The sequence below is a fragment of the Oncorhynchus tshawytscha genome, linkage group LG09, assembly GCF_018296145.1.
Source record: "Oncorhynchus tshawytscha isolate Ot180627B linkage group LG09, Otsh_v2.0, whole genome shotgun sequence".
Classification (NCBI taxonomy): Eukaryota; Metazoa; Chordata; class Actinopteri; order Salmoniformes; family Salmonidae; genus Oncorhynchus; species Oncorhynchus tshawytscha.
The window spans coordinates 59,854,785-59,873,005 of record NC_056437.1 but is presented as its reverse complement, the minus strand read 5'-3'; the positions used below and the strand labels follow the sequence as shown (position 1 = coordinate 59,873,005).

Genomic DNA, 18,221 nt, shown 5'->3' with positions numbered 1-18,221 from the left:
CCCCAGAGACCCCAACGGTAAGGGATTCATTACTGACCGTGACCCTGGAGCAATAAGTGCCTAGCTCAAGGGCAGAGCAGATTTTTCACCTAGTCGGCTCGGGGATTTGAACTAGCAATGTTGTGTACTGGCCAAATGCACTAACCACTAAGCTACCAGCCGCCTAATAATTCTAGATAAACATTAGGATAAACAAACCATCCAGATGTCACACATGCACTCAATTCTAATCTAGAAGGTTAAATATACAGGTATTGACTACACCCGCATGCATAGTGCAACACTTACAGTATGTGTCCCATCTTGTCTGTTAACTCATCCATAAAAAGCATGGGAACACAAACCAAATTTCAGAATGAATCTTAATTTATTGAACGCACCCACACAACAGAATATAAACAATACAACATAGCTCTAAGATTTAAAAACAGGTTTATAATAGTCCTTTTAAAGAGAAACTCCTGAGATGAATAATAACATAACTCATACACTGGAGGATTTAGAGGTATGATTTGGTCTGAACATTTAGAAGAGAATAATAATTAAGATACTTTTTTTACTGAATGTTAGAGTGTACATATGGTGGAATCTTTCCATTGAGAGGGAGTTGGAATATGTTTTATAGACATGGTTGGTGGTTGTTTTTCTACAGCGTCAGTGTGTGTGTGGCAGCATTAGCCTCATGACCTCAGGGCCTTGATCTTCTCCTCCAGCGTGGCTTGGTTGGCCCCAGAAAAATCATCCACCTGGGAACGACACCAGGAGACCTTACAATCACTTTCAATGTACTGTAGCAACGGTTCAAAAACATGGGATAGTATAAACACTATACTACTAGGCCTGTACTAAATATAACATTGTCTTAGTCATATAAAAAAAAAAAAGCATAAAGATGAATGAAAAGACCCACCTTTCCCCCATTCTTGTAGAAATGGAACGTTGGCATGCATTTGATATCACAGTGTTGGGCCACATCCTACAGTAACAGAGAGAGTGAATGGTGATTTAAACAGACCCTTGTGTTTTTAAACCCCTTATCCATGGGGATAAGGAGCTGTGATAAGGTAGTAGTCCAAAAATAGTCAGAGTCTATAATAAAACAGCCATGTGGTTGAGTAACACCCAGTAAGGAAGGTCTTAGTTAGGACAACCCTGTCCAGCTTAACTGACTGTGCAGAATGCCTCAAGCCTTCTGTAATCAAGCAAACGAGTAGGTCTTGGAAAACCCCACCATTACACAAAGCGACTCCTTGTAACCACAGCAACCACAGTTTACTACAAAACAAAGACCCTTTCACTTGAAAACTGAGACAGGAAAGCAGGGTCATTAGTAGAGCTGTCCAACTAGTGGAGTATGAGTTGGAGTCGTGCACCACTAGTTAGACAGCTACTAATGACCCTGCTTTACAAAATCTTGGTCGACTCAATCTTGGATATTTCTGAAGCGCACTCTACACTGAGCCTAGTCTTTGCCATGTTATAGCCCTATTCGGACAGGTATTAGAGATGTTGGTTATGTGCGTTATTCCAGAAGACGATTCACACAGGGTTAGTCCCCACTCCCCAAACTGTAATTCTGAATTTTAATGACTTTTTTAAAAAAAAATGACGGAAACCTGGAGGTTTTTATTGTAGGCGTGAACATATCTAAAATGCCATGTCTAGACGATAATAGGCTACACTGATAACTCGTGCTTGGCTGACAAATGTATAGGTGTCCCCACAATATTAAAACAGCAGAGAGAGAAAAAAAAAGTGATCCTTATTATTTTAGCGATCCATGGTAGACGTCCTTCCTAATAACTTATCTTCTTAAAAATCTTTAAAAGGCTCCCAATTACATTTAAGCGTCCATATTCCTAATCTGTATTCAGATGACACTGCTGTGTGACTCACCGCTGCGTCGTCAACGTCCACCTTGAGGAAAACCACGTTACTGTTCTCTGGTTTTTCCGACAGCCCCTGTACAGAAGTAAAGAGCAGAGGTTAAAAGGTCATGTGTCAGCAAAACATCCATAGAAAAACAAGCTAATACTGTACTGTCTCGTCTCAACCAGTTGACTTGGGCATAACAGCTCGTGTTCATAGTCATAACATACAATTGATAGATAGAGGACGCACACCATCGTTTTGTGGCGGACTTGATTTACACCACCACTAGTGCCATGTAATAGAAGTTTCAGGTGACAATGCATCTTTTGAGTCAGTGTAACATGGGTTGCAGGCAGAAGTATCACAACTACAGCTGTGGTAGTGGTGAGAAGATGCTTTACTTTGCCCCAAGCCATAATGCCCCAAGTCGTGTTCAAATGGACTGAAACTACTGGAGTTGTCCAATAGAAAACAAATTTTAGTTTGTTTCATTTCAAAATATTTTGCGACGCCTTACTGAACAACATCCTCAGTGGGCTTTTGATTCACCATCGCTCATTAGCATTCTGGTTAGAGACCATATGAGTCTTTCACATGATAAGCGCCGAGTCCTGGAGGATGGTCACCAAGACAACACACGACTCAGTCAGAGACAGGGTCAGTGTTCCAAATGACACCCATTCCCTATATAGGGCACTACTTTGACCAGAGCCCATATGGACCATGGTCAAAAGTAGTGCACTATGTAGGGAATAGGGTGGCACTTGGGATGCAACCCAGGGTTCTCTCATTATATCTCTGGCTCAGTCCAACTGCTTCAGACAACTCCCACTTGGCATGAGGCCCCTCACTGGAGAACGTCAGACAGCTACAACTAGCAGAGGCGGTTGTTCCATGTCATTTCTGCAAGCCATGACACCCACCATCGCCAATTTTCCTGAAATAATTTCTGTAGTTAGAAACAGATAAGATTAGCATTCCTACAACATTTTGTAACCAAATCCACAATTTCTATACCAGGCAGTGTAAGAGGAAGGCCCTAAAAATAGTCAAAGACTCCAGCCACCCTAGTCATAGACTGTTCTCTGCTACCGCATGGTAAGCGGCACTGGAGCACCAAGTCCAAAAGGCTTCTCAACAGCTTCTACCCCCATGCCATAAGACTCCTAATCAAACAGCTACCCAGACTATTTGCATTGTCCCCCCCTCTTTAACACTGCTGCTACCCTTTATTGTCTACTCTTTTTCCACCCCAATATCATGGTAGCCAATTGGTCGTTAGACTTCTCCGTACGGGACAAGCGATGGGACTCGGGAGTCCAAGGTCGAGAGTCATGAGTCCTCCGAAACACAACCCAATCAAGCTGAACTGCTTCTTGAAACAACGCCCACTTAACCAGGGAAGCCAGCCGCACCAATGTGTTGGAAGAAACCCCGTACACCTGGCGACCATCAGTGTGCACTGCGCCCGGCCCGCCACAGGAGTCACTAGTGCGCGATGGGACATTGACATCCCTCCTGGCCAAAACCCTCCCCTAACACGGACAGCGCTGGGCCAATTTTGCGCCGCCCCATGGGTCTCCCGGTCGCGGCCGGCTGTGACAGCCTGGACTCGAGCCCAGAATCTCTAGTGGCCTTAGACCACTACGCCAATCAGGATGCCCATACTATTTATTATCTATGCGTAGTCACTTTAATAACTACCTACATATTACCTCGACTGACCTGTACCCCCACATATTGACTACTGGTACCCCTGTATGTAGCCTGGCTAATGTTATTTTACTGCTGCTCTTTAATTAACCTACAATGCAGTTAAGAAAAAGTGTTAAAGGGCATATAAGTAAGTATTTCACTGTAAGGTCTACACCGGTTGTATTCGACACGTGACAAATAAAATGTGAAATATAATTTGATGTGATAAGTTCAGTTAATTGATTACACCCAAATTGGCCATTTTAATGTTTAAGATTCAAATGATGGCATGGGGAGGGGGGTCCTTGGGTGGCTTTTTACCATTTATTTGGATTCCTCATGTCTAACTCATTAATAGAAAAAAGTTTGGACCAAATCAGATCTTACGTATACATTTATTGAATATTATATGAATCCTATCAATAAAAATAAAAAAAGCCAATTTGGGTGCAAGCAATTACATTAATTTCTGAGATAAAATATTTCAACAAAATAATGTTGCAGGGATGCTAATAAAAATACTATTTCTTGAGCTTTTTGAGGTTGACTGACCCTAGGGACACATGGACCCATAGACATACATTACATGACCAAGAATATGTGGACACCTGCTCGTCAAAGACCTCATTCCAAAATCATGAGCATTCATATTGAGTTGGTCCCCCCTTTGCTGCTATAATATCCTATACTCTTCTGGGAAGGTTTTCCACTAGATGTTAGAACATTGTGGGGACTTGCTGCCATTTAGCCACAAAAGCATTAGTGAGGTTGGGCGATTAGGCCTGGCTTGCAGTTGGCATTCCAATTCATCCCAAATGTGTTCAATGGGGTTGAGGTCAGGGCTCTGTGCAGGCCAGTCAAAGTCTTCCACACCGATCAACAAACCATTTCTATATGGACCTCACTTGTGCATGGGGGCATTGTCATGCTGAAACAAAACGGCCTTCCCAAACTGTTGCCACAAAGTTGTAAGCACAGAAACATCCAGAATGTCATTGTATGATCTAGTGTGAAAATGTCCCTTCACTGGAACTAAGGGGCCTGGCCCGAACCATGAGAGCCCCAAACCATTACTTGGTATTGCGCATGGTGATCTTAGGCTTGTGTACGGCTGCTCAGGCCATGGAAACCCATTTCACGAAGCTCCCAAAATGTTACTGTGCCGACGTTGAGTTTTTCCAGAGGAAGTTTGGAACTCGGTAGGGAGTGTTGCAACCAAGGACAAACGACTGGTACGCTCTACAGCACTCAGGGGTCCCTTTCTGTGAGCTTGTGAGGCCTACCATTGTAGCGCCTAGAATTTTCCACTTCACAATAACCGCACAGTTGACCGGGGCAGCTCTAGCAGGGCAGAAATTTGACTGACTTGGACGGTGCCACATTGACATTGAAAGTCAATGAGCTATTCAGTATGGGCCATTCTACTTTCGATGTTTTGTCTATGGAGATTGCATGGATGTGTGCTTGATTCTAAACACCTGTCAGCAACATGTGGCTGAAATGGACAAATCCACTAATTTGAAGGGGTGTCCATATACTTTTGTATATCTAGTGTATATTCTGCATCTGAAATGGTACCCTATCACCTATATAGTGGACCCTTTTCAAAAGTAGTGTACTAGGGAGTAGGTCACCATTTCAGGGGCAGACATCTCTAGGCTGGTAGACCACTCACTTTGAAGAAGGGAGCAATGTTCTTGCAAGGGCCGCACCAGGTGGCTGTGAAGTCCACTACCACCAGCTTGTCTCCTGCTTCTGTCAGGGCACTGAGAAAGGCCTCCTACAGAACAATAGAGTATACAAATAGGTTATTGGCAAACAATGGAGAATATAGAATACTTTATTGGTTGACAGGAACATGATAGGACCTTGCTTAGTGCCAGGACAATAAAAAACATCTTAATCCAACAGTCAAATAAAGTAAAACGCACACACATCTCTATAGACGAAGCAAATGTCTGTGCATCTTATAAGACCACACAAGAGCATGATTTAGTCAATGACTTCAGAGGATTCATTCATCCCATGTCAAGATCACCACAACGGACATCAGTAATCGACTGCCTATGCTCTCTGTTATCATACACTTGCAATTGACCATCGATGCTCCTCAGGCTCGATTGAGCAGATCACAAGTCCTCTCCAAAGGGAGTCTTATCTACTAAAAGCCCACACTAATTCATATGTCAACTCGTTTGAGGCTGGACCAGGAGCCTTGATAGCTTATTTTACCACCACCATCCATACTGCCTGGGTGAGATGCCATCTTCTCAACAATGAAGTCAAAGACTAGCCTCTTCCTAGACAAAATAAGTACTCAAGGAGCCTACCGTTACTCCTTTAGGTTCAAGGACCTAATTGAATATATTCAGAGGTAGACTGGCTCTGGCAAGCCAAAAACTCCATCTAAGTGTGATTTGATTCTAAATTGCGATACGTTTCTAGAAACGTGAAAGGGATTTATTTTCCTAGCACATCAAAATGATGTCATTAATGCAAAAAAACAAACACGGTTTTTACCGTCTTCATCACATTTTCAGCCGAGAGTATTTCAGTGACAATACATTTCTGTCAGCCTTCTTCCGCTACATACAGATGTTCAGAGCATGCTAGATAGCTAATTAACAGATGGTCCCTCGGTATTCCAGAAACCCTATAAAAAAGGTGTGCATCAATGTAATGTTTTTTGAAAATTATTGCTCGCTGATATGAAAAGGTTCTTATGCTTCCAACATTGTACCGCAAGCAACGCATGTTGATGTTCAGACTTAACAAAATACTTTAGTCCAATGACTTGTGTAATGTAATGGAACTGAGATTTATGATCAAGGGCTAGCTTCTGCTCAGTCCCCAACACCCAGATGTTCTGGTTATCAGGGAAAAATTTAGAGCCTGTGACATAGCTTCCACTTTTGGCATTAACAAAGTGACATATTAGCTTCCACTTTTGGCATTAACAAAGCGACACGTCAACTCAACTACTCTTCCACATTTACTGGATTGGTTTAACAGTGCAGAAGAGAAAATTGACAGTTCTTCCCCCCCATCTCATTAAGACCAGTACGTAGGGTATGCAAAATGTTGTGGTGGTCAGTGGATAAAATAAGCTGAATAGGTCTGAAAATGAACTAGTTATCGCCAGTTATTGTTGTCCATGGTGATATCATGTCTGACATAGCATGTGTGCCCATGAGCTGCCATGTGTAGCTAGCTGGGGCTCTTGGCATCCACGATTAGCTAGCTAGTTGGCTACTGCATGGTCCCTTCTACTATAGCCATGATCATACTTGCATGGCCAGTGAGAGAGAACACTAGCTAGCCAACAAGCTATCCTAAATGTGATGGTCACTGGATAAACTAGGAGTTGAATAGTAGCCGGTTGTTGCCACTCATGGTGGAATCATATCTAACCCGCAGGCTCCTGAAACCTAGCATGTCCCCACTCGCTTCAGAGTTTATTTTACACCTTCTACATTATACAAGATATCCACATAGCACATTGGGGGTTATGAAACAACGGAAGCTCTGACAGCATTGGCGAGGGACATGAATAGGGCATGACCAAAGTTGGGGAAAGCTGAACTTTATGCAAATACTCTGCGACAGAGTTACTATTGACCAATCAAAGCGGACTTTAGTTTCCAGACGCTACTGGATTGGCTGTTGATACCTAGCCTGCTTGCACCAACATGAGTGTGAAGCAAGCGTGGCTATGACATTTAAACCGGTAAATCTACATAATCCAAAAGTAAATGATTTATCATGAGGAACATCATTTAAAAAAAACTTGTAATGCTGCATACTCAAAGGTTAAAAATCTCACTTTTCTGGTTATACATTTGATAAATTCCTGAGGTGTAGTCAATTGAGGACAAATGCTCAAGTACACAGTACAAATATGATTAAAAAATAAAATTTGATATGACTTTCCTAGCAAACAAAATTGTATAAATAAGGCTTGAAATGACATGCTTTATAAATATAAAAACATCCCTTTTTCAGGACCCGGCCTTTCAAAGATAATTCGTAAAAATCCAAATAACTTCAGATCTTCATTGTAAAGGGTTTAAACGGTTTCCCATGCTTGTTCAATGAACCACAAACAATTAAGCAACATGCACCTGTGGAACGGTCATTAAGACACTAACAACTTAGACGGTAGGTAATTAAGGTCACAGTTATGAAAACTTAGGACACTAAAGAGGCCTTTCTACTGACTCTGAAAAACACCAAAGACGCCCAGGCTCCCTACTCATCTGCGTGAACATGCCTTAGGCATGCTGCAAGGAGGCATGAGGACTGCAGACAGTGCTACAGGGAGACAGGACAGACAGCTGATCATCCTCACAGTGGCAGACCACGTGTAACACCTGCACAGGATCGCTACATCTGAACATTACACTACGGGACAGGTACAGGATGGAAACAACTGCCCGAGTTGCACAATCCCTCCATCAGTGCTTAGACTGTCCGCAATAGGCTGAGGCTGGACTGAGGGCTTGTAGGCCTATCATAAGGCAGGTCCTCACCAGACATCACCGGCAACAACGTCGCCTATGGGCACAAACCCACCGTCGCTGGACCAGACAGGTCTGGCAAAAAGTGCTCTTCACTGACGAGTCGCGGTTTTGTCTCACCAGTGATGGTCGGATTTGTGTTTGTTGTCGAAGGAATGAGCATTACACCGAGGCCTGTACTCCGGAGCAGGAGCAATTTGGAGGTGGAGGGTCCGTCATGGTCTGGGGCGGTGTGTCACAGCATCAGACTGAGCTTGTCGTCATTGCAGGTAATCGAAACACTGTGCATTACAGGGAAGATATCCTCCTCCCTCATGTGGTACTCTTCCTGAAGGCTCATCCTAACATGAACCTCTGGCATGACAATGCCATACTGCTCGTTCAGTACGTGATTTCCTGCAAGACAGGAATGTCAGTGTTCTGCCATTGCCAGAGAAGAACCCAGATCGCAATTCCATTGAGCACATCTGGGACCTGTTGGATTGGAGGGTGAGGGCTAGGGCCATTCCCCCTAGAAATGTCAGAGAATTTGCAGGTGCCTTGGTGGAAGAGTGGGGTGACATCTCACAGCAAGAACGGTCAAATCTGGTGCAGTCCATGAGGAAGAGATGCACTGCAGTACTTAAAGCAGCTGGTGGCCACACCAGATACTGACTTGATTTTGACCCCCCCCCCCCACTTTGTTCAGGGGCACAATATTCAATTTCTGTGGAACTTATTCAGTTTTTCAAATCTTATGTTCATACAAATGTTTACACATGTTAAGTTTGCTAAAAATAAACAGTTGACAGTGAGGAAGTTTCTTTTTTTGATGAGTTTAGTATAATCAAATTATGAAATGATGAACTAAGATTTCACCTTCCTTAACTGTGAAATGCATATTTGTATGTATAGTTAAAGAAAATGTGCTTATTTTCTACAGGTCTCTTGAGCAAAAGGTCTGCCCCAATCGCTGTGAACATCTCCCAGATCTTGGCTTCCTGAACGCGTTAGAAACTCACCTTTCATCTCACATTTATCTTGTCAGTCTATGACAAACAGAAAGTGTTGTTTTAAAAACACTGAAATCTTTTAGATGAATGGCTATAAAATTGATCTCTAAAATGTGCTGCGGCTATGAAACCAATCTGCCCTGCGATGTGGGGTTCAGACAGGAGTTGATGGGGAGTCAGATGAGGGAATGAAATGGTAGGAGGGACATCCCAGCTTCAAGTGGTTTCAGATTTCACATCTACATGGGAACCAGAGCCATCACTCAACACAAGCCATTTCGATCAATGGTGCTCAGAGATCAATTCATAAGCAAAAACGTCGGTCAGAACCGGTACCAGAACTCTTAGATGTAAGGTCCCCTGTTTTGGGGATCTTAAATCTAAGAAGTAAAATGCACTATGCAGAAATAACAGTTTGCCTAATTGAGTGGAGCTTGAAGGGTGGGACTAAAAACTACAAGAACTAATGTATAATATACTGTGGCCATAAAATGTATGCATGTTCAGAACCTCTGAAACAGCACAGTTAAAAATATTTGGCAAATATAAATCAAGACTATGGTTTTCAGAGATAGATGGCAGAGCTGCTGAAGGATGGGACTAAAAAAAAAAGATAACTATTGTAAAATACACTGCGTCTAAAATGTGTAAACTGGAAGTAGAAGCCCACATGCTGTGGTCCATTAGCTTACTCCAATTATGGAAACGCTGGTAGGGTTAAGTGAAAATCCATATATTTAAACATGTGTGATTGGAAAGGCAGACAACTACATTGACGGAAACGACCATCTGCAATATTAAAGCCGATCTAACCCCTATTTTTTTTTAAATGAGTTTGCCTAATTTCAGTTTGTGACAAAACAAGCTAACAATGTTGAGAATCATTGTACCATCTGCAGTGAAATATATTTTCTATAACCAAAAATATTATATTTGCACCAGTTTGAAGCTGGTGTAGGCTACAAAACAGAAAGTGAAGGATGCGAAAAATTAACGGGAAGCATATTACACATTCAAGGGATCTAAAGTTTAGACTTGCTTTCAATGACTGACAGATTTATAACTCCCATTTCTATGTGAATTTGGTCGTTTCGCCCAAACAAAAAAACATTTGATCTAGCCATGTTGATATTTAGCCCGCAAACTATCGAGATGAACACGTTTCCTTGGCCCTTAGGTAGCTAGCTAGTGTTAAGGGTGTAAAATGGCATCAACGTGCCATTTTACACCCATAACAAATGACATTCAAACAGCTAGTTAGCGGTAAACTAGGAATTAACATTTGATGACAGGCGCGGCGACGGGAACACAAATCTAAATCTTCTAAACGTTTCAAAACGACCAAACTGAATAGGTCTTACCTTATCGTCAATGACAATAATCATGTTGACAGTACGCAAAGTTACAGCACACTCCTGTAGAAGCAAGCAGTTTCCTGGGTGAAGTGTGACAAACCCTGACGGGCTGGGCTTATAAACGCCGCTCATAAGCCCTGCCCTTCGAGGCCAAAGCATGAACAAACTTTTTGATCGGGATGATACATAGAAATATTGTAGCATCTGCTACATGCAATGTATAGGACACATTCTCGGAAATTGTCGTTATTGAAATGTTTTATGTAATTTTCATATTTTATGTGTAGTCTGCAAATCAAGTATGCTAATGACTTGGGTCATGTAGATTTGGTAGTTTATAGTATTTCCTAACATGAATCAAAAGTGATCATACTTGGTTTGAAACAGTATAGTATAAATACTTAATCTCATCTGCCCACGGGAGATGAATGAATACTGCATGTTGTGTAGTTAGGCAACATGTACAGTAGTTTATTTTACAAGTCATCGTGACTTGACAAATTCCTGGTTTACTACGGTCATGGGATTGGTTGAGAGACCCGGTGATTCAGAAGCGTCCAATAGCGTTGGAGCTGGGAAGTGCATGCGCAGACTCTGGATTTATGCAGCATTCATGTGCTAATCGGAAGCAGAAAATCGGAAATGTCCGACTTTTCTAACTGGTAGTTATACACGTGCCGCGTTGAGCCAGTTAGTATGTTCGACATTTCCGAGTTGCCTACCTCAGACTAGTATGTGAACGCGGCATTAGGAGTTGCTTGTCAAGTGTGAAAGTAATCAGAGAGGAAGAGGCGATAAGTGTGCAGGATGGCATGAGACGAAGGAACGTGAAGTATCGGTGGAGAAAGTTGTGTGTGTGTGTGTAAATTGTGGTTGGAGATCGGAGGTGTCAGGTGAGAGAAAAGGCAGGTTGCTAGGGTAACAGTAGTACAGAAAATGTCGTATGCTGAAGCAGTGAAGTGAGTGGTAGAGGAAGATTGGTACAGGGTGAGGGATCCTGAGAGGATTCCTGTGAGTACGCAGAGACCAATAGAGAGGGATGGGAATAATGTGATTCAGTAAGGTGGGTTTCTTAGCATTCATAGCCATTGTTGTTAACTGTACTTTAGAAATGAAATGTCAATCACAGAAAATAGGTTGTGGTGGCTGCTGCAGAGAAGTGTTTGGGATTGACAGGTTTTACTGCAGAAGATTTCCAGGGGGTGTTATGTGGTAGTGTTCTGTCCTCCAAGAGTAGGAGTAGGATTAAATAGGGTTAAATAGTGGAATGGGGTGGTGTTTTTGTTGTTGTGGGGGATAATTGTTGGGTTAGGGTTTAGTAGAAGAAGAGTCTACTCGACTCCGAAAACCTGCTGAAATGGCTGCAAATACACAACCTTGTCCTACTAGTAGTTGGTGGGCCAATGCCGACTATAGTGAAGTTGATCTATCCCTAGCGAGGGAGGAGGAGCAGGTTTCTTTTGTATTTGAGAGTAAGACATTGTTATGATAACAATTTGTTGGAATCTACAATTCTAGGACATTTTCTCACAAAAAAAGTATATTTAAACACTGTCTTCTCAGGCAAATTTCACCAAGCGTCACATCTGGAGGAAACCTGGCACCATCCCGAAGGTGAAGCATGATGGTGGCAGCATCATGCTCTGGGGATGTTTTTCAGTGGCATGGACTGGGAGGCTAGTCAGGATCGAGGCAAAGATAAACGGAGCAAAGTGCAGAGAGATCCTTGATGAAAACCTGCTCCAGGGCGCTCTGGACCTCAGACTGGGACGAAGGTTAACCTTCCAACAGGACAACGCCCCTAAGCACTTCTAAAACTCGAACATCTCTGGGGATAACTGAAAATAGAGGTGCAACGACGCTCCCCTTCCAACTTGACAGAGCTTGAGAGGATCTGCAGAGAACAATGGGAGAAACTCCCAAAATATAGGTTTGCTGTAACGGCGTTCGTCTGTTGAAGGAGAGTCGGACCAAAATGCAGCGTGGTGGTTACTCATGTTCTTTAATGAAAAAAATGGCGATACATGAAATAACTAAATAAATACAAAAAACAACAAAAGAAACGTGAAAGGCTGTAATTAGGTTATCTGGTGAACACTACACAGAGACAGGAACAATCACCCACAAAATACACAGTGAAACCCAGGCCACCTAAATATGGTTCCCAATCAGAGACAACGAGAATCACCTGACTCTGATTGAGAACCGCCTCAGGCAGCCAAGCCTATGCTAGACACAACCCTAATCAGCCACAATCCCAATGCCTACAAAAACCCCAATACAACAACACAATAAACCCATGTCACACCCTGGCCTGAACAAATAATTAAAGAAAACACAAAATACTAAGACCAAGGCGTGACATTTGCCAAACTTCATACCCAAGAAGACTTGAGACTGTAATCGCTGCCAAAGGTGCTTCAAAGTACTGAGAAAAGGGTCAGAATACTTACATAACTGTGATATCATTTTTTCTTTATACATTTGCAAAAAAAATCTAAAAACGTGTTTTTGTCATTATGGGGTATTGTGTGTAGATTAATAAAAAATATAACACATTTTAGAATAAGGCTGTGGAATGTGGAATAATTCATGGGGTCTGAATACTTTCTGAATGCACTGTACGCCTAAAGACAGCTGTAAACATCGCACTACCTTCAATACATATGGGGTGAAGATATATTCTGATGAATTAATTACAATATTTGTGAGGAAGAAAAAGCCTACAGATAGATCATGCTTTCCATCCAATCCTGCAACCTCCGCTGCATACAGGTAGGCCATATGATCCTGCTTGCTCTTGACTCCAGAGAAGTAATGATGTGACATGATCTCCCTAGTTGTTAATTACTGCTAACATGAATGGCTGACTTTAAAATGCATGTGTAAAACGCGGTTTATTTCTGTGTCTTACGTTTTGAAAATGCATCACCGTTTATGGCTGTAATGACAGGCTACATTTGCGCGGGGATCGCAAGCTTTGAACCAGGGGTCGCAAGCTTTGAACCACTCCTTGTTGGGGTCAAGGGTCAAAAAGTTTGAAAACTGGCGCAATGTGCGACTGAGGTGTTTTCCATTTGCTCCCGCATTATTCTTAAAGTTTGTGAATTTTACAGCAAAACCATATTTATTTTCAAATATTAGCTTGGTGATCCTTTTCTGTAATACCCAAGATTACTTTTCTTTCAAATGTCTGCATGTCAACGAAACATAAGGCCAAAAACACGACTTTGAGAAAACCCGGCCTACAAGACACATTTTTATCACCGCCCTCTCCTGAGTCAGAGGGCCTAGAGACTCGCACTTTACCCAGGGGTGCGGCTTTGCCTGGTGGCGCTGAAATTAAAAATCTCGAGGCCATCAAGCTACCACGCTCTGAGATAGTTGAAAGGAAAACGGATGTAGTTGCTACGATTGAGGTCCGAATACAAGATGTTTCTGATACTTTTAAAAGCAGATTTAACTATCCTGCGAAACGAGACGGTGCCAGCTGTCACTCAAAACAACAGAGTTGCACACCATGACGATTGCAGCACTGGAGACCTCTGCTACCAGTGTCTCCAACCTGACTACCTCCTTGGAGGCTGACGTGAAACGCCTGGCTGCAGATCTGAAAAAGGTACAGGAGAGCTGTGTGAACTTTGAGGGATTTTCTCTCCGCAATAACTTGAGACTGGTATCGGTCCCAGAGTCAACGGAAATGCCTTGTACCACAGATTTCATCTCCAGGCTGCTGAAGGATGTTCTTGCCATGGAGGGAGAAAAGGTTTTGTCGTGCCCTCTTCACAACTGTCTTGGTGTGTTTGGAACATGATAGTTCGTTGGTGATGTGGACACCAAGGAACTTGAAACTCTCGACCTGCTCCACTTCAGCCCCGTTGGTGTTAATGGGGGCCTGTTCGGCCCGCCTTTTCCTGTAGTCCACGATCAGCTCCTTTGTCTTGCTCACATTGAGGGAGAGGTTGTCCTGGCACCACACTGCCAGTTCTCTGACCTCCTCACTATAGGCTGTCTCATCGTTGTCGGTGATCAGTACACATCCTGGTAATCCATCTGCCCCTGCGGCTTTGTGAATGTTGACCTGTTTCAAAGGTCTTGCTCACATCGGCTACCGATAGCGTTATCACACAGTCATACAGAACAGCTGGTGCTATCGTGCATGATTCAGTTTTACTTGCCTCGAAGCGAGCATGAAAGGCATTTAGCTCTTCTGGTAGGTTTGCGTCACTGGGCAGCTCACGTCTGGGTTTCCTTTTGTAGTCCGTAATAGTTTTCAAGCCCTACCACATCCGACGAGCGCCAGAGCCGGTGTAGTAGGAGTCAATCTTAATCCTGTATTGACTCTTTGCCTGTTTGATGGTTCGTCTGAGGGCATAGCGGAATTTCTTATAAGCGTCCAGATTAGTGTTCCGCTCCTTAAAAACGGCAGCTCTAGCCTTTAGCTCGATGCGGATATTGCCTGTAATCTATGGCTTCTGGTTGGGATATGTACGTACAGTCACTGTGGGGACGACGTTATCGAGGCACTTATTGATGAAGCCGATGACCGAGGTGGTATACTCCTCAGTGCCATTGGATGAATCCCGGAACATATTCCAGTCTGTGCTTGCAAAACAGTCCTGTAGCGTAGCATTTGCTTCATCTGACCACTTCCGTATTGAGCGAGTCACAGGTACTTCCTGCTTTAGTTTTTGCTTGTAAGCAGGAATCAGGAGGATAGAATTATGGTCAGATTTTCCAAATGGAGGGCGGCGGAAAGCTTTGTATGCATCTCTGTGTGTGGAGTAAAGGTGGTCTAGAGTTTTCTTTTTCTGGTTGCACGTGACATGCTGGTAAAAATTTGGGCAAACGGATTTAAGTTTGCCTGCATTAAAGTCGCCGGCCACTAGGAGTGCCGCTTTTGGGTGAGCATTTTCTTGTTTGCTTATGGCCATGGAGTTGATTGAGTGTGGTCTTAGTGCCAGTGGTGGGAAATAGATGGCTACGAATAATACAGATGAGAACTCTCTTGGTAGATAGTAGAGGTCGACCGATTATGATTTTTCGACGCCGTTACCGATTATTGGAGGCCCAAATAAAGCCGATACCGATTTAATCGGGCAATTTTTAAAAATGTATTTGTAATAATGACAATTACAACAATACTGAATGAACACTTATTTTTACTTAATATAATACATCAATAAAATCCATTAAGCCTCAAATAAATAATGAAAGATGTTCAATTTGGTTTAAATAATGCAAAAACAAAGTTGGAGAAGAAAGTAAAAGTGCAATATGTGCCATGTAAGAAAGCTAACGTTTAAGTTCCTTGCTCAGAAGATGAGAACATAAGAAAGCTGGTGGTTCCTTTTAACATGAGTCGTCAATATTCCCAGGTAAGAAGTTGTATGTTGTAGTTATTATAGGACTATTTCTCTCTATACCATTTGTATTTCATTAATATTGGATTTTCTTATAGGCACTTTATTATTGCCAGTGTAGCAGTATAGCTTCTGTCCCTCTCCTCACTCCTCCCTGGGCTCGAACCAGGAACACAATGACAACAGCCACCCTCGAAGCAGCGTTACCCATGCAGAGCAAGGGGAACAACCACTCCAAGTCTCAGAGCGAGTGACGTTTGAAACGCTATTAGCGCGCACCCTAGCTAGCCATTTCACATCGGTTACACCAGCCTCATCTCGGGAGTTGACAGGCTTGAAGTCATAAACAGCGCAGTGCTTGATGCACAACGAAGAGCTGCTGGCAAAACGCACGAAAGTGCTGTTTGAATGAATGCTTACGAGCCTGCTGCTGCCTACCAGGGATCAGTCAGACTGCTCTATCAAATCATAGACTTAATTATAACATAATAAGACACAGAAATACAAGCCTTAGGTCATTAATATGGTCGAATCAGGAAACTATCATCTCGAAAACAAAACGTTTATTCTTTCAGTGAAGTTCGGAACCGTTCCGTATTTTACCTAAGGGGTGGCATCCATTAGTGTAAATATTCCTGTTACATTGCACAACCTTCAATGTTATGTCATAATTATGTAAAATTCTGGCAAATTAGGTGGCCCAAACTGTTGCATATACACTGACTCTGCATGCAATGAACGCAAGAGAAGTGACACAATTTCACATGGTTAATATAGCCTGCTAACCTGGATTTCTTTTAGCTAAATATGCAGGTTTAAAAATATATACTTCTGTGTATTGAGTTTAAGAAAAGCATTGATGTTCATGGTTAGGTACACATTGGAGCAACGATACACACCGCATCGATTATATGCAATGCAGGACACGCTAGATAAACTAGTAATATCATCAACCATGTGTAGTTAACTAGTGATTATGATTGATTGATTGTTTTTTATAATATAAGTTTAATGCTAGCTAGCAACCTACCTTGGCTTACTGTATTCGCGTAACAGGCAGTCTCCTCGTGGAGTGCAATGAGAGGCAGGTGGTTAGAGCGTTGGACTAGTTAACTGTAAGGTTGCAAGATTGAATCCCCCGAGCTGACAAGGTGAAAATCTGTCGCTCTGTCCCTGAACGAGTCAGTTAACCCACCGTTCCTAGGCCGTCATTGAAAATAAGAATGTGTTCTTAACTGACTTGCTTAGTTAAATAAAGATTAAATAAATGTGTAAAAAATAAATAAATAAATCGGTGTCCAAAAATACCGATTTCAGATTGTTATGAAAACTTGAAATCGGCCCTAATTAAATCGGTCGACCTCTATTAGATAGTGTGGTCTACCGCTTATCATGAGGTACTCTACCTCAAGCAAGCAATACCTCGAGACTTCTTTAATATTAGACATCGTGCACCAGCTGTTATTGACAAAACGACACACCCCCAAGTCTTACCAGACTTAGCATCTCTGTTCTGCCAGTGCATGGAAAATCCCGCCAGCTCTATATTATCCATGTCGTCGTTCAGCCATGACTCAGTGAAACATAAGATATTACAGTTCTTAATGCCCAGTTGGTAGGATAATCGTAATCATAGGTCATAAATGAGATTTTCCAATGACTGCATGTTAGCAAGTAGAACAGATGGCAGTGGGAGTTTACTCGCTAGCCTATGGATTCTCAGAAGGTAGCCCGATCTGCGTCCTCTTTTCCTTTGTCTTTTCTTCACGTGAATGAAGGGGATTTGGGCCTGTTAAAAATAAGTTTAAAAACGAAGTTAACAAAACAATGCAAAAAAACTAACAAAATAGCACAATTGGTCAGGAGCATGTAAACCGTCAGCCATCCTCTTTGGCGCCATCTTAATATGCAAAGGACAGAGTTTCTCTATCTACCAGGACTACTCCCCCACTGTGTCGAGGCAGCGCGCAGCTTTCGGGCAGACCAAACGACTACCACGGGACCATCCATTTTTCATGATGGAAAAGACTACACCTTTGATTCTCCGGGAGGAGACTATGGCTCACATTCAACTCCACATCAAGAAGTCTTGAACTTGCTCATAGATCAGCAACTGTTGCTTGCTAACTGTGGATAGTAAGTAAGTAGTACCCGACCTGTGGTATAACTATGTTTAGTTATAACTAAAATTCCTGTAAAGTTCGGGAGTTGGCGAACCCAGGTGAGCTACTACTCAGGCTTATTTGATGTGATCGAATGTTTTGATCATCTAGTGTGCTTGCCTTAAAAGCATTCTGTAACGCTTGTCGTTGTAAGGAAGAGTGGACCAAAGCGCAGCGTGGAAAGTGTTCATGATCTTTATTGTTAAGAATCACTCAAACTAAAATAACGAATACGAAAGCGAACAGTTCCGTCAGGCACAGATAC

General features: G+C 42.5%; 1 protein-coding gene across 1 annotated transcript; it reads right to left on the bottom strand.

The window, feature by feature from the left end:
• Positions 1-348: 348 nt before the first annotated feature.
• On the bottom strand, positions 349-10,585 carry LOC112214624 (thioredoxin). The gene is made up of 5 exons (XM_024373521.2): positions 10,438-10,585; positions 5,243-5,347; positions 1,897-1,962; positions 911-976; positions 349-746 (listed from the first exon to the last, which is right to left on the bottom strand). Exons 1-5 carry the CDS (start codon positions 10,561-10,563, stop codon positions 681-683), a joined length of 429 nt encoding a protein of 142 aa, XP_024229289.1. The 5' UTR covers positions 10,564-10,585; the 3' UTR covers positions 349-680.
• Between the last annotated feature and the right edge of the window lie 7,636 nt (positions 10,586-18,221).

What these genes read in the sequence shown, in the direction of transcription:
- LOC112214624 (XM_024373521.2), bottom strand. Translation starts at nt 10,563, where the DNA reads ATGAGCGGCGTTTATAAGCCCAGCCCGTCAGGGTTTGTCACACTTCAC. An exon ending in TGGACGTTGACGACGCAGCG is followed by an intron (nt 977 to 1,896) that starts GTGAGTCACACA and finishes CTGTTACTGTAG; the next exon opens with GATGTGGCCCAACACTGTGA. An exon ending in TCTACAAGAATGGGGGAAAG is followed by an intron (nt 747 to 910) that starts GTGGGTCTTTTC and finishes TGTCGTTCCCAG; the next exon opens with GTGGATGATTTTTCTGGGGC.